The sequence below is a fragment of the Sorex fumeus genome, unplaced genomic scaffold, assembly GCF_029834395.1.
Source record: "Sorex fumeus unplaced genomic scaffold, SorFum_2.1 ptg000008l, whole genome shotgun sequence".
Taxonomy (NCBI): domain Eukaryota; kingdom Metazoa; phylum Chordata; class Mammalia; order Eulipotyphla; family Soricidae; genus Sorex; species Sorex fumeus.
In genome coordinates, this window is record NW_026606065.1 from 33684156 (window position 1) to 33700554 (window position 16399).

Below are 16399 nucleotides of genomic sequence, written 5' to 3' on the forward strand. Positions count from 1 at the left end.
AGGAGTTAATTCCTGAGTGCATGAACCAGGAGTAACCCCTGTGCATTGCCGGGTGTGACCCAAAAATAAATAAATAAATAAAATAAAATTAATTAGACCATATTGCATAGTTATCAGTGACTAAGAGTAAATGTTTAAATATCGCCATCACAAGAAGAAATGTTCACACAACGCGATGTGTTGTGACTTGCTAAACTAGATTTACTGTAGTGATCATCTCATAATTTATACAGATACCTATAAGTAATATAATAGTATCACCCAGTTATAATTCACTTTAAAGAAGAAAAGAGATATCAGCAAGATAGCCAAAAAATAAAGAAGGAAGACAGCAAACTTCAAGCAGCTACTAGTCACTACTAAGTAATACCCACTTAATTTTATGGGAGCTATGCAGAGAAATATATAGAAGCGTGTATGTATTTTAAAAAACAATACACCATTGAGAACACTATAAATATTTGCTTTCTTTTTGGTTTGAGGCCACACTTGGTGGTGCTCAGGGCTTATTCCTGGCCCTGAGCTCAGGGGTCACTCCTGGCGGGTTCGGAGGACCATATGTGGTATCGGGGATTAAACCCGCATCTTCCACGTGCAAAGCAAGTGCCCCGCCTGTGCTACAACCTGTTGTAGTCTCTCTCTGATGATGTTGTCAATATTTGCATTCCAGAAAATAGATTCCTGCTATAAATGCTATAGCAGATTTGGGGGCAGGCTACCTGAGGAGGTTGGGGCAGTGCTTGGTCCCCAACTTACCTTGAGCTGTCTGTCTGTCTGTCTTGTCTGTCTTGCCTGTCTGTCTCCTCTCCCCAGCTCGGAGCCCCGTGTTCTCCCACCTGTCGACATCTCTCCAGGGCCTCTGGGTCATACGTGCGCACAGAGCCGAGGAGAGGTTTCAGGAGCTGTTTGACGCTCACCAGGATTTGCACTCAGGTCTGTCTTGTATCTGGGGGCTGGTTGGGGGGCTGGTTGCGGGGCCCGGCAGCCTCTCCGTGTCCATGGCCCGACACTCCTCTCTCGGCCCTTCTCTCCCCAGCCCTGTGTCATGCCCCTGCGTGTCTGTTCCCCACTCATGTCTCAGCCCTCCCTCCCTCCTCCCCCCGAGTTGGCCTGTGTTGGCCCCTCCATGTGTCGCTTGGGTAGGGCAAGGCAGGGCTCATCCAGCTCTTTGTATAACCCTGCAGAGCTTCTCGCGTCAGACTGTCTCGTGGCAACTGTCTGTCTCTGCTGTTTTGGCGTAGAAGCAGGCACAGAGCACGTTCTGCAGCTCACAGCCCAAGCTGTGTTCCAATAAAACTTTATATAAAGTAATAGCCAGCCCAGGCCCTGTTTTTCTGATGGAAGAAGTAACCCAGGAAATCGATTTCCTACCCAACCCTCACTTGACAGGTGTTATTCTTTGCATCGGTCAAGGTTTACCCATTGCCACCTCCCACCATGCAGAAATTGCAGAATTTCTTCCAAGTGGACAACCTGTCCATAAAACACGTCCATCTTTCCATAAAACACGTCCTTAGAAGATAGCCTGCAGGTTCCTTTACTGAGAGTCCCACGGGTGCCTGAATCATAAACACTCCGAGCAGGGAAAGGAAGTGGGGACGGAGGTTTCCAGAAACTCAGCGGGGTCCCATCCTCTTTGCCACAATCCCGTTTCTCCTCCTGGGATCCTGATCTCCCCAGAACCCCCATGCAGAGGTCTGGGAGACCTAGGGCCTGGCCCTGTGTCACAGTCACTCTTGGGGGAGTCCAACCTGCCTGTCCCCACACGTAGCCCCCTGCCCGCCCCCGGTGCCGTGCGGCTCTCAGGGATGTTCCTGCTCCTCCCGCCTGGCTCACGGGCACCTCCTGTCTCCAGAGGCGTGGTTCTTGTTTCTCACGACGTCGCGCTGGTTCGCTGTGCGTCTGGACGCCATCTGCGCTGTCTTTGTCATTGTGGTGGCCTTCGGGGCGCTCCTGCTGGCCAAAAGTAAGTACAGATGTGAAGAACTATCCGTGGCATGAGTGCGATGCGCCTGCAGTCACTTAGATGACTTAAAATTAAACACTCGCCACCTTGTGCAGCCTTGCAGTTCTGACAAGTTGGGTCCTGTGTGTTTTCCGCTGCCCCCAGCCGGCTGGGGAACAGGACTGGGGTCTGGAGTGTTGCCTTTTACCTCTCTGTAAGTGGATGGAGACCTGCGCACGTTCTCACTCTTCCTGGACTACTTGGTGGTCCTGAAAAGAGAATCAAGTTCCTGGTTCTGAGTATGTGGGCTGCTGGCCTCATTCCAAGCTGGTACCTGGAGGCCTGGGTGGAAGGGCATGAGGACATGTCTCCTCTTGGGATTTCTTTAATAAAAGTATATTATTTTTAGGGCAGAGTGATTATGCAGTGGTTTGGGGTCTTGCCTTGCTCGTAGCTGCCTGGGTCCAATCCTTGCATGGGTCAACCCAGGTTTAATCACAGGTACTACAGATGCTTGGTCCCCTGAACCCGGCCAGGTGTGATTCCTGAGCACAGAGCCAGGAGTCAGCCCTGAGCACTGCCAGGTATGCCTGAAAACCATCAAATATTATGTTTTAGATATTTTTACAGTTATATTGATCATTGAAAAGGAAAAAAAGGTTCAGAGATGATACAGGGATGAGGGTCAGAGAGATGGTGCAGGGAAAAGGGTCAGAGAGATTGTACAGGGGTGAGATCAGAGAGATAGTGCAGGGACGGGGGTCAGAGAGATGGTGCAGGGGTGAGTCAGGGAGATGGTACAAGGGTGAGGTGCAGGGGGCGAGGTGTTCTACCAGCAACTCCAGCACCAAATAACCAAATGGTCTAGAGCCTTGATAGTGTCTAGTGCTGCTGGGTGTGGTCCAAACCCCACCCTCAAATATACAAAAAGGGGGAGAGAGAGAGAGAGAGAGACTCAGAGCAGGAAGGGGCTCCTGTGTTGGGGGCTCACAGGAAGAAGCTCGCATGTTGGGTGAGTGTCTCCAACGTGCCCTTGGAGGGGTCCCTGGACCACCGAGGGGTCGCAGAGATTCAAAGGCTCCAGTGGCTGAGGCAGTTCCCAGCGGCAGCCACTCTGCGATGAGAAGGGGCCGTGTTCCACAGTGCTCCTTGAAATCACAGTGACAGGGAGCTGAGTGGTGAGCAACCCTCCTCCTTACCTCTGCCAGGCCCCCCGGGGCACAGCACCGTCCAGTGCACCCTCGGGGATCCCCGAGTGGGATTGGATTTGGGCTAATTGAATCACTCCCTAAGATTTTACTTTTCATGCTCCTCACGGGACTCAACGCAATGCAACCCGTCTGGTGGGCATTAACCGTCAGACAAAATGCCCAGGTGGTTGCGTTTCTACTGGATTTTTTCCGTGTAGCGTAGGGTTTGGGCCACCCCTAGCAGTGCTCGGGGCTTACTCCTGGTTCTGTGCTCCTGGATCACTGCTGGCGATGCTCAGGGGGACCAGAGAACTTACCAGGGGTCGAACCCAGGTCGGACAGCGTGCGAGGTGAGAGCCTGCACTAGCTCTCTTTAGCGGTTGAGCATTTAGCATTCCTGTGAGATTTAGCGTTTATGTGAGATTTTCAGTCACGTGATCGCAATCTGTAGATCACAGAGCTCTGATTTGGTTTTGAGGTCACACCCGATGATGCACAGGGGTTTACTCCTGGCTCATACGCTCAGGAATTATTCTTGGCGGTGCTCGGAGGACCATATCAGATGCTGGGAATCGAACCCAGGTTGGCCGCATGCAAGGCAAACGCCCCAACTGCTGTGCTAAAGCTACAGCCCCAGAACTCTGATTTGGGGCAGTGGCCAAGGTTCTTTCCTGCACCACCTTGGGGGGTGGTGAGGGTAGCCGAGGGGTCCCTCGTGATGCTAACCGTCTCTCTCTTGTTCCCGACCAGCCTTGGATGCGGGGCAGGTGGGCCTGGCACTGTCCTACGCCCTCACGCTCATGGGGATGTTCCAATGGTGTGTCCGGCAGAGCGCCGAGGTGGAGAATATGGTAACAGTTTTCTCTTTCACTTTTCCTGACACAGCCTCCTTCTTTCCTCCCCGTTCAGCGGCATAAAAGTCATTCTTCTTCTGTTAACACACACACACACACACACACACACACACACACACACACACACACACACCCCTGCTGTTATTTTTACATTTACATCGTGGAGAACAGAGCATCTCCGATCCTTCCTCCATCTGTTTAAAGTTAGTGTAAAATAAAGTGTATACACATCTTGGTCTCTGCCTTGGGGATGCCGTGTCAGCAACTTTCCTCCTGCCCCTCACGCGTAAGCGGGCTTCAAATGTCAGAACCGGCTCTGTAGGAGGGCGGCCCGAGGCCTGAGAGAGGCGGTAGCTCCCGTCTCTGAGCCCAGCGCCGTTTCATTTCTTGGTTGCTGGCTTATTCCCGCTCCGAGAAGAGCTGCCGTTTGGAGGTGGTGTGTTTGTTTAGTTCACGGGACGGGACATGCTCAGCGCATGTGCTTGACAGGTGGATGCCAGGGTTCGGCCCTCCGCCTCCCCAGGACCCCCACCGAGCACAGAACCCGTGGCCCCAAAGCCGAACTCAGTCCAGAACTAGACGGCAGTTAGGTGGGCCGAGGGCGGAGGTTCGTTATTTCCTCTTTGACTGTTTGCCCCAGCTCCTTCCTGGAGGGAAAAGACAACCCAAACTGTTCCCTTTTGCAGAGGTTCTCAAACTCATTTGGCCTATCACCCCCTTTTCAGAATTACATGGTGTACAACTCCCCCCCCTCCACCCCCCCAACACACACCTCCCTGGAAACCTGCTCCAAACCAGTTACCAATGAGGCCACTTCCTTCTCCACACTAATCATTCTAGGATCACTCACTTATATGCAGAGTACACAGGGTGTATATATATATGCTGGAGCGATAGCACAGCGGTAGGGCGTTTGCCTTACAAGTGGCCAACATGGCCGACCCGAGTTCGATTCCTCCGCCCCTCTTGGAGAGCCCGGCAAGCTACCGAGAGTACTCAATATGCCAGACACAGTAACAACAAAGTCTCCAATGGAGATGTTACTGGGCCCGCTCGAGGAAATCGACGATCAACGGGAGGGCCTTTACCTTTACCTTTTTATATATATATATATAGATTGATTCATATATATATATTGATTGATTGATTCGCCGTGAGGTACAGTGATAAAACTTTCATGTTTGAGCTTTGATCATGCAATCATCAAACACCCATCCCTTCACCAGTGCACATTTTCCACCACCAAAGTCCCCTCCCCACATTCCACACCTACCCCTGCCTGTGTGGCAGACAATTTGCACAATACATTCTTTTTCTACTTTGGTTACCTTCGATATTTCGAGACCAGTCCCACCATCACTAATACCCGCCATAAAGGCAACGCTAGACAATGTGTTTTGTATTGCTTGTTATGGATACAGTATAATGTCACGCGGCTGCAAGAGTGGCCGTGCGCTCTAGGAATTCTAAAATTTTAATCATTAGGGTCTGAGGAGATTGTTGAAGCAAGTTGCTCGGGTCCGAGATTCATTTGTGTGTCTCTGGATCCTGGCCGTGTAGGAGTTTAAGTATACACGGGGTATTACCATGAGGCTTACCATCCCTTGCACTATATTCCCCCAGAACAGATTGTCCTTCTGTGGCCACACATGGTGGGCTTGGAGGTAGGGCGGAAGCATCCCGTCCATGTGCAGAATCCTCAGATGATTTAGATAGGTGTGAAAACGTGACTCTGGCTTTCACATTCCTTTCCATGCTAAGAGGACAGAGTGGGAATGAACCATGAGGGGAAGGACCCCCGAGCCCTGAGAGAGTTTGTCAGCCATCCTGAGCTGCTCCTACCCGGGCTGTCGGCCCTCTCCCCGCACTTCCCACTCACCTCACCCAGCTCACGGCCGTGCCTTGCAGATGATTTCCGTGGAGCGGGTGATGGAGTACACAGAGCTGGAGAAAGAGGCGCCGTGGGAATGTCAGAAGCGCCCCCCGCCCGGCTGGCCCCAGGAGGGGGTCATCGTCTTCGACAATGTCAACTTCACCTACAGTCTGGACGGGCCTGTGGTGCTGAAGCACCTCACCGCCCTCATCAAGTCCAGAGAGAAGGTGGGTGCAGGGGCTCTGATGACCTGAGGGGGTCAGGGCGGGGGCAGGAGAGGTGGCACAAAGGTCAAGGTGCTTTCCTCTCTCACCCTATTCTGCAGACCTCGGTTCAAATCTCATGACCCCCCAAGTTCCCATTAGGGGTGTGTCCTGCTGGGTGTCGCCCATTACACGCCCGTCCGGAAAGAAGTGAGAGTTGCTTCTCTGCAGCATCTGCTTCCTCCGTGTTGGGTCAGATGAGAGGTGGTGGGCGCTGGGTGTGGTGCTGAGCTGTAGCCCCCCAAGCTCTTCAGCTCCATGTGGCATCCCGGGGATGTGCCCCTGGCCTGCAGCATGGAGAAGAAAGATGGCTTGGTTGTTAGGGTGCCGTGTGTGTGTGCAGAGCCTACAGTCCAGTACAAGATATCCCAGGCTCGGGCAACAACCACACTGGGCCAAGGCCTGGACCAACTCCAGCTTGACGGAGTATCCCCTGGAGTGACCCCCAGGATACTGCTCAGGGTGGACGTGCATACACACACACACACAAACACACACACAGTGAATTAAGTATAGTATAGAGTGATCCACGGAGCATTGCCCAGCACACGTACACGTACACTCACACACACACACACACACGCACACGCACACATGCAAACAAGAATGAATTCAGTACAGTAGAGGGTGGTTCATAAAGCGTTGTCCAGGGGACATACACACACACACACACACACACACACACACACAAACACACGCACATGCACACATGCATGTAAGTGTGAATTGACTACAGTGCATGGTGGTATCCTAGGTTCTTCCTTGGAAACTAAGCAAGGAGCATAGCTGCCCAATTTCCTCACTTTTCTTAAAGATTTGCCTTCCTGAGACAATCTGTGGCCTCTGGACCCAGGCCTGGACCATCACCTGAGCCAGTCCTGTGTGTGACATCACGTCCTCTGTGCCTTAACCTGGCCACCCTCTCTTGGCCCTTGTCCCTCCCCTGTGCTCCCTAGCACCTGCTCCCTGCCATTTCTCCAGCCTCCTCTGGGGGGCGCGCCTTGGGCTCCTTGGGTCTGCTTCTCTTTCCTTCTATCTCTCTCCTGAGCCCTCTCTCTCATTCTTTTTTTTTTTAAATGTAGGAGTACTGCTATTTATTCAGCTACTGATTAGCTGATTGAACTGGGCATCAACTCCACCTTACTTTTTTTTTTTCCCATTTTTTATCATTTTATTTATTGAATCAACGTGAGAACAGTTACAAAGCTTTTGGGTTTAAGTTTCGGTCATACAATGAAACACCCGTCCCTTCACCAGTGCCCATTCTTCACCACCAAAATCCCCAGTGTACCCCATCCCACACCCTTCCTGTGGGGCAGATGATTTCCACATTACTTTCTCTCTACTTTGATTGCATTTAATATTTTCACACCAGACCCACCATTATTATTTGGGATTTTACCCCAACATTCGGATCTGCCAAAAAGGCAACAGTAGACAATTTGTTTTCTGTTGCTGGTTATGAATAACATATAATGTTGCGTGGCTATAGTAGTGCCTGCACAATTTTGAAATTCTGAAACTTTAACAATTAAATCTGAAGGGATTTCTGCCAAAAGTTGGTGGGTTCTGAGATTTGAGTCTCTGGGATCATGGCCGTTAAGTAGCTTGATCAGGAGCCAGAACGGTCGTTCATGGGTGGTGACTAGGGTCTCATTTGGATGAGAAGGAAAGGGCCAGCTCCACCCCCATCCCACGAGGCCCCGCGTATCTTGTCACTGAGGACCCAAAACTGACTGTCCAGTGGCCTCTGGAGGATGGAAGCCATAGGGCAAGAAGGCGGAGGGACAACACCCTGTCCCCCCCAGAACGGCCCAGGCTTGGGGGCAATGTTAAGTGGACATTGTCGCAGTTACTTTCATGAACTAGTAAGTGAAACTGATTATAACAACATGTTCAGATTAATTCCATTGTGCTTAAATAAATGTGCATCTTTCAGAATGTGAATGGACGCATAGACTCACCCATCCTGAGAGAAAATACATGCATATCTTATGAATGGTTTTATATCAGAGGTTGTGGTTGATGTTTATTTTTCTAGCTTATCTGCATTGGTCATAATTAAGAAAATGACTGATTATTTGGGGGGGTGAGGTTTGGGCCAAACCCGATGATGCTCAGGGGTACATCCTGGAATTATTCTTGGTTGTGCTGGGGGACCATACGGAGTACAGGGGATTGAATCTGGGTCTGTGCATGCAAGTAGCCGGTGTACTATCTTGCATACTTTTCTTTCTTTCTTTCTTTCTTTCTTTCTTTCTTTCTTTCTTTCTTTAATTTTTATTGAATCACCATGAGATAGTTACAAGCTTTCATGTTTGGGTTACAATCACACAATGATCAAACACCCATCCCTCCAACAGTGCACATTCCCCACCACCAATATCCCCAGTATACCCCCTCCCTCTGCCTCTATGGCAGACAGTATTCCCCATAATCTCTCTCCACTTTTGGGCATTATATGGTTTGCAATACAGACACTGAGAGGTTATCATGTTTGGTCTATTATCTACTTTCAGCACACATCTCCCATCCCGACCGGTTCCTCCAGCCATTATTTTCTTAGTGATCCCTTCTCTGTTCCAGCTGCCTTCTCCCCTTTGCTCATGAGGCAGGCTTCCGGCTATGGAGCAGTCTTCCTTTCCCGTGTATCTACTATCCTTAGGTGTCAGCCTCGTGTTATGTTGTTTTACACTCCACAAATGAGTATCCAGAGGATGCAAAAAAGCACAGTAGAAATGACATCTGTACCTATATGTTCATTGCAGCACAACAGCCAAAATCTGGAAACAACCCAAGTGTCCTGGAACAGATGACTGGTTAAAGAAACTTCTATGCAATGGAATAGTATGCAGCTGTTAGGAGAGATGAAGTCATGAAATTTGCTTATAAATGGATAGACATGGAGAGTATCATGCTAAGTGAAATGAGAGGGACAGGGGCTGGAGTGATAGCACAGCGGGTAGGGTGTTTGCCTTGCACACGGCCAACCTAGTTTCAATTCCCAGCATCCCATATGGTCCCCTGAGCATCGCCAGGGGTAATTCCTGAGTGCAGAGCCAGGAGTAACTACCCCTGTGCATTGCCGGGTGTGACCCAAAAAGCAAAAAAAAAAAAAAAGAAAGAGAGAGAGAGAGAGGGACGGACATAAAAGAAAAGCTTTTCTTTCTAAGAGCCTTGCATGCAGTCAATGAAATTTAAATGGGATGTTAAAAATGAGGAGAGTGAGGGGAATGACAGTCCAGAGAGAGCGTTGAGGAGTTAAGGTGTTTGTCTTGCGTGCACCGACCGCTGGTTCAATCCTACACACCAAATGGTCACTCGATCACCACTGGCAGCAACCTCAATCCTGAGCATCACCCTAAAACTAGTGCCCCTTCCTTTTAGGATTCATGGAGTGAAGTCTGTGCAACATGGATCTCTCCATTTCAGTCTCTGCCCTTCCTGTTGGAATTAAAAGTAAATTTCATGGGGCTACAGAGGTAGTCCGGGGTAGGGCACTTAGTCTTGCACATGGTTCACACTGGTTCTGTCCCCAGCATTGCATAGGGCTTCCCCCATACCCCAAGCACTGTCAGGAGTAATCCCTGAACACAGAGCCCTGAGCACCACCAGATGTCCCCCCCCCCCAAAAAAAAAATAAAAGAAAGTAAAAGAATTGGCTTACTTCACTGCGTCAGTTTAGAGCTACATCTTCTGGATTCTCATCTCTTCAGCTTGGCGTTCATCGACTCTGGAGTCACGGCAGCCCTTTCTGTCTCCTGTGTCTTCTCAGCTGCTTATCCCAACTCTGCTTCTGGCCCATTTGCAGGTTGGGACCTTTTCAATAGAGCCCACCGCCGAGTAGACCGTCACCGTCTCCCAGACGTGGTTCCCTCCTGCCGCTTGATGTGTGTAGATTTACATACAGGATCGCCCAGAAATACACACAAACCAGGACTGGTCCCTCTGGAATGAAATTGTGACCCACCCTTCCATCCTCATGCAGTCCCCCTAGGCATCTACAGGATACTGTGCTGGCCAATGTAGCCAGGCTGTTCTTTTCTTGAAGATCATTTTTGATTCAGATTAAGCTTCACCACTTTAGGAAGCAGTCAGATGAGATCAGGTTCATGGCAGAGAATTAAAGCTCAGAAAATTTAGTTCTATGTTTAAAGTAGGTAGGGTTGGAGGCCAGAGAAATAGTAGAGAAGGAAGTAGTAGTAGAAGAAGAAATAGTAGAGAATTGCCTTGAATCTAGCCCATCCTGATTGGTCCCTGGACCACCTATGTTTTCTCACACACTAAAGCATAGGGTCAAGAGTACTACTCAGAGGATGGCCCAACTTGCCCCCATTGTCTTTTTTTTTTTTAAATGTACTAGATTTGGGGTGTGGAGTGATAGCACAGCAGGTAGGGCATTTGTCTTGTGTGTAGCCAACCCGGTTTGACTCCCAGCATCCCATATAGTCCCCCGAGCACCACCAGGAGTAACCCCTGTGCATCACCGGGTGTGAGCCTCAAAAACAAAAATAAATAAAAATAAAATGTACTGGATTAGTTTACAGGTGGGCTGGAGCAATAGCACAGCCGGTACGACGTTTGCCTTGCAAGTGGCCAACATGGCCGACCCGAGTTTGATTCCTCCGCCCCTCTCCAAGAGCCTGGCAAGCTATCGAGAGTATCTCACCTGCACAGCAAAGCCTGGCAAGCTCCCTGTGACATATTCGATATGCCAAACACAGTTACAGTGGTCACAATGGAGATGTTACTGGGCCCGCTCGAGCAAATCCATGAACAAGGGGAGGACAGTGACAGTGACAGTTTACAGGTGATAGGAAGTATGTCTTCGGCCCCTTCATTCCTGCCAGGCTGTGCAGAGGAGGACATAGCCCTTGAGGCTGGTATTGTGCTTAACTCACGGGTTACGAAGGGCCAGTTTCTGTGTGTGGGTTTACGTGCACAAGGCAGTTTTCACAGCACAGTTTCATTCCTAACCAGCGTGTACCTGCCGTATCGATTCTTTGATCTTATTGTCAAGGTGCTTCATTTCTTCCTGCTTTGCTTTGAGTAACTAGAATGATACTTGACAGAAATCTGTCTCGAGGGGGCAATTGTCGGTATTAATTGGTTTGTAAAATTCCTTTTGAACTGTTCAGATGAAAGGCCCTCCTTCATAGCAAATGGTCCGTCCTTGTTATTGTTGTTGTTGTTCTCATTCTGAGTGTTTTGGCCACAACACCAATGTCTTTTAAAACCCTGGGATCTGCACGTTACAAACGTAAAGACGTTTCAAGACCCAAACATATACCTGAAACTTAGTGCTCAGAAGTGGTTGCAATTTTTCTCCCAAAGACTTTGTCTGAAGTGGGAAAACTTGAGGAAAGTGAATGCGTGTTTAAGGGGAACAGTGCTCTGGATTAACTTGTTTTGTCTCTTGGGACATTATCCAAAAATGTCTCAAGGCTCAAGATATTCCTTGCCCTCTCCCACAGTCAATGGATCATTGTCACACTTGGGGCCAATCAAATCAGTCCCAAGCGGGGCCACTGACCTTTATTCATTTCTGACATTCGGGGTGTCACCCTTTGGGAAACACTGGGTAGAATCATGGATTATAACTGAGTGTCATACTGTGCACAGGACACCCTTTCCCCTTCCATATTTACACATACACACACACAGAGCAGAGAACTCCCTGGGCCATTGTGTCAGCTGTGCTGGGCTTGAAGATTCAGATCAATAAATGGCCCAAAGCAACAGAGACTGAGAGCTGTTTTATGGAAGTGACCTTCCCTGGTGGGGTATGGTAGGAGGACATTCTGGTCAAGGTTTGGTGTCGGAACCTCATCCGCATGCTTGTGACCCTGTCAAGAACAATGTCCCGAGTAAAATCATGAGAAAAGGAAAGAGAAGCAGGTTTCCCTGGTCATTCCTCTAGAATGTCCCTAATGTCCCGGATTTGTCTTAACCCAGCCCCTGTCTTATCCCCTGCCCCTTGATGCTCCTTTATCCTCTCCTTCCTCTCTCCACAGGTCGGCATTGTGGGGAGAACAGGCGCAGGGAAAAGTTCCCTCATCTCAGCCCTTTTCAGACTGTCAGAGCCCGAAGGTAAAATTTGGATCGATAAGATCTTGACCACAGAAATCGGACTCCACGACTTACGGAAGAATATGTCCATCATCCCACAGGTAGGCACTTGTTCTGTGCGAAAGGGCACCCAAGGTCACTTAGTATCACTCGATTGGCTTTTCTTTTTCTCGCTAGGTTTTGGGTGCCACACCCAGCGATGCTCAGGGGTTCCTCCTGGCTCTGCACTCAGGAATTACTCCCAGCGGGGTTCAGGGGACCACATGGGATGCCAGGGGTCGAATCTGGGTTGGCTGTATGCAAAGCAAACACCATCCCGGCTGTTCTCTCCCCAACCCCTCTTTCTCTGTTTCAGTGAACTAAAAGGGGGTTTCTCTTCCCATAGAGAGACTCTCCTCCAATAAATATTTTCAGTGTGATTTTGCATTAGTGACCAGGCTCAATGCATTGGGCCTCTTGTAGTTGGCGAGGGTGCTTTTATCACTTCCACAGGGAGATGTCTTGGCACTCATGGACCCTGGTGTCACTCTGCGGGCTGAGAATGGCAGAATTCTGGGAGCCCTGAGCAGGCTTGGCCATGGTTTCACGGGGAATCGTGGACTCCGGGGTGTTTCCCATGGAACTTTGCTCCCCGCAGTGAAGGCCCCTTGGGGAAGCATTCAGAGCATCTCCAGGAAGAGGCAACTGTAATCCTGGAGCTTGGGGTGTAGGTGGGGCTCTCAGAGAAGCATAATGCATCATGTCTTGGAGAAGTTGCGACTTTCTCCAGAAAAATGATCCAGTATGGTGAGAAAGAATATGGGGTGAGGACCCTCTCTCCCCCAGCTCCGTTTTCACCCCTTCAAGGCAGTGGAGAGAGCCCCAGCTCCTGGTGCTGCCAAGAGGACCAAGGGGGGTTTGCACCTGCAGACCCACCACCTGGTGGAGCTGAGACTAAGCGTTTCTTCCTGGTTGCAACTTCTGCTGTACTGCTTTGGAGGAGGAGGTCTCCAAAAGCAGTACTCAGTAGGTCCAGGGGCCCACAAGCAATTCCCAGCTCACCCAGCCATGTGTCAGCACGGGGGTCCAAGAATGTGATGCAGCTTAGGCCCTGCAGTGCCCAGAGATAGCCGGGTCACCTCAGTGGTGCTAGGGTGGCCTCTAGAGCTATATCTGGCTGCACTTGCAGATTTTTGGGGGGCGGGGGGGAGGGAACCACACCTAGTGATGCTCAGGGGTTCTGCACTCAGGAATTACTTCCACGGTGCTCTGGGGACCTCATGGAGTGCTGGGGATCGAATCTGGTTCGACCCCATGCAAGGTAAATGCACTTCGCCACTGTCCTATTGCAGTGGCCTCTGACCATCTGCAGGAGTCTGTGGGGACAGGAATCGAATCGGGATATGCCTGAAGCAGCTGAGCTATCTCCTGTTGCATCTATTCTACTACTACTTTGGGTTTTTATTTTATTTATTCATGTTTTTATTTTGTTTTTGGAGACCACACCTGGCTGTGCTCAGGGCTTCTTCCTGGCTCTCCTCTTAGGGCTTCGTCTTGGTGGGGTTCAGGGGTTCCCTCCTCGGCACCGCAAGATTAAAGCTGGTTCTCTGCATGCACCACAAGTGCCTTCGTCATAGTGCTCTCCCTCTGCCCCTATCCTGCCTCTGAGCGGAATCTTCAGGAAGGTTCCAGAGTTGGAGTTCTGCTCCTTCTAGGCTGCATTCTCCGCTCAGCACCTATCTGGGCAGACTTGTGGTCCTCCAGAAGCCCAGGAAGGCACCACCATCTGTGCCCCTCCACCCCTCGCCACTTTCGCTGCAGAATGCCACTTTCGCTACATACTTGTTGCTTTGATAGTTTGATGTGGGGTCTTTTATGCTCTACGGTCACCTGACCTTCAGGGAAGGCCCGGTGACTCACTGACTCACTCACAACAAGAAGCAGGAGGCACCCCCCTACACACACACACATACACACACACACACACACACACACACACACACACACTCAGAAATAAAATAATTAGACTTGCTCTAAATAAATTTGAAGCCAAAATAGGCTTTTTTTGGTTTTGTTTCGTTTTTTGCTTTTTGGGTCATACCCGGCAATGCACAGGGGATACTCCTGGCTCTGCACTCAGGAACCATTCCTGGCAGTGTTCAGAAGACCACATGGGATGCCGGGAATCGAACCCGGGTCAGCCATGTGCAAGGCATAATGCCCTACCCGCTCTGCTGTCTCTCCAACCTCCAAGATAGCCCTTTTGTTACCACAAAGAGATGCTAGTCAGACACCCATTAAGGGGAGAACAATCCAGAAATACACGTGTCAGGACATAAGGGATCCAGAGAAAGTTGAAACTGTCATGTATTGTAGGTGGGATTGTAGACAGTGGAAACAAAATGAAGATTCTTCAGACAAATAGAACAATAGGATTCAGAAATTCTACTTTAGAATTTATATACCCAAAGGAATTGAAAGCAAGATCTTGACGTGATATCTGTCCATGCATGTTTCTAACAACGTTTTATTCACACTAGTAAAAAAAAAAAACAAGAATGGTATGTCCGTTCTGTGAAATACTATTCAGTCCCAAACACAGAAGGGTGTTCTGTTGTCTGCATGCATGACTGCAGTCGTGACACTCATGAAACAAGTCAGTGCCACAAAGGCCAGTGTGTGTTTGCCCTGAGAGAAGGTCCCTAGAGTGAGTTGGTTCGTGGCGACCAAGAGTAGAGTGGTAATTCATGGGGTAGAAGGGAACAGGAAATTGTATGATGGGTACAGGGTTTTGCCTTGGCAAGGAGAAAGGAGTTGTGTGCCTGGTGGTGGTGACTGTCAAACTGTGTGAGTGTCTTTTAGACCACTGAACTGTCCACTAAAATGGATGGGGGTCAGGAGATGTGGCTCAGTGGTAAACTCATGCCTTGCAGGCAGAGTTTTGGGTTCAATTCCCAGCCCTACCCCTCTCCAACTCTACCACCCCACCAAAAAATATTAAAAAGACTGTGGCTAGATTGATAGTACAGCGGGCAGGGCACTTGCTCTGCACACAGCCAACCCAGGTTTAATTCCCTGACAGTCCATAGGATATGATTCTCCAAGCCCCTCCGGGAGTGGTCCCTGAGCACAGAGCCAGGAGTATACCCTGAATACTGCCAAGTGTGGCCTCTAACTGAACCAAAAAGGCTAAAGTGGTATATGTTTATGGAATATTTATTTTACTGCAATTGAAAAAAAATGTTTGGCCTTTTGTGGTCATACCTGGTGATGCTCAGAGTTTGCTTCTGGCACTCGGCTCAGGAATTACTCCTGGAAGTGTTTGGGGAACCATGTGGGATGCTGGGGACTGAACAAGGGTTGTCCATGTGCAAGACAAATGCCCTCCCCACGGTGCTATCACTCTGGCCCCTAAAAAAAACTGTTTTGTAAGATACCTCAAGGAAGGCCCTCTCAGTACATATAATAACTCCTGTATTTCCAAGAGGCCCTCTGACCGTTAGATTGAGACTTGAATGATTTCAGTGGAAACGAGAGACTTAAATCCTCAATTTTCATCTTTGAGATGTACCTATCTCTGAAATGGGCCAACAGCGGAGATTAGTTAGCAGAAATAATGGGAGCAGCTGCCAAGTCTTTTCATACCCCCCGGATGAAGGGGCCTAGGAGCCTGTCCCAGGCTACTTGAAATGCTGCTGAAGAAAGAATGGCCGTGTGCTTCTGTACATAAAAGAACTCTATAAATAAAGAAACCACGTGAGACGGTTCTTGGCGCTGCTGGCAGTGCTTTGGAAGCACATCTGAGCAAAGACTAAATATCCCTTGACATCCCGGGTTTTGGGTCCGTTCCATGGGTTTCCACCCTCCTGCCGAGCCTGTGCATGGACCCACTCCAGAACGTGCTTACTCAACAGAGCGAAGCTTTGTATCCAGGTAGATAAGGATCACCGCGCATTGTAAGCACGGAGCCTTGCTTTCTCACCCTCTCTCTGCCTTTGTCTCCGCGGCCCCATGCTGGGGGATGGGAGAGTGTGGAGAGCCCTACGGGGGACCCCAGCAGTGGTCCAGGGGGGTCTCCAGGTCACTTCAGTTGCATGGACTGTCTCGCGCCCACTCTGCCATGTCTGAGAGCCTGTGAAACTCTTAGGGCCTGCAAGCTTTGGTCTCCTGGTCCTTAAACCCAGCCAAGGAACTGCTCCCTTGAAAGTTTTGTTGGAGGAAAGGGG

At 49.8% G+C, this 16399-nt stretch overlaps 1 protein-coding gene across 1 annotated transcript in view; it reads left to right on the forward strand.

The window, feature by feature from the left end:
• Positions 1-16399, forward strand: part of ABCC4 (ATP binding cassette subfamily C member 4) — a 211844-nt gene that overhangs the window by 160314 nt on the left and 35131 nt on the right. Inside the window, exons 22-26 of the mRNA XM_056109770.1 lie at positions 814-933; positions 1856-1966; positions 3886-3986; positions 5898-6089; positions 12140-12295. Coding sequence (XP_055965745.1) covers positions 814-933; positions 1856-1966; positions 3886-3986; positions 5898-6089; positions 12140-12295 — 680 coding nt within the window. The remainder of the gene's footprint in view (positions 1-813; positions 934-1855; positions 1967-3885; positions 3987-5897; positions 6090-12139; positions 12296-16399) is intronic.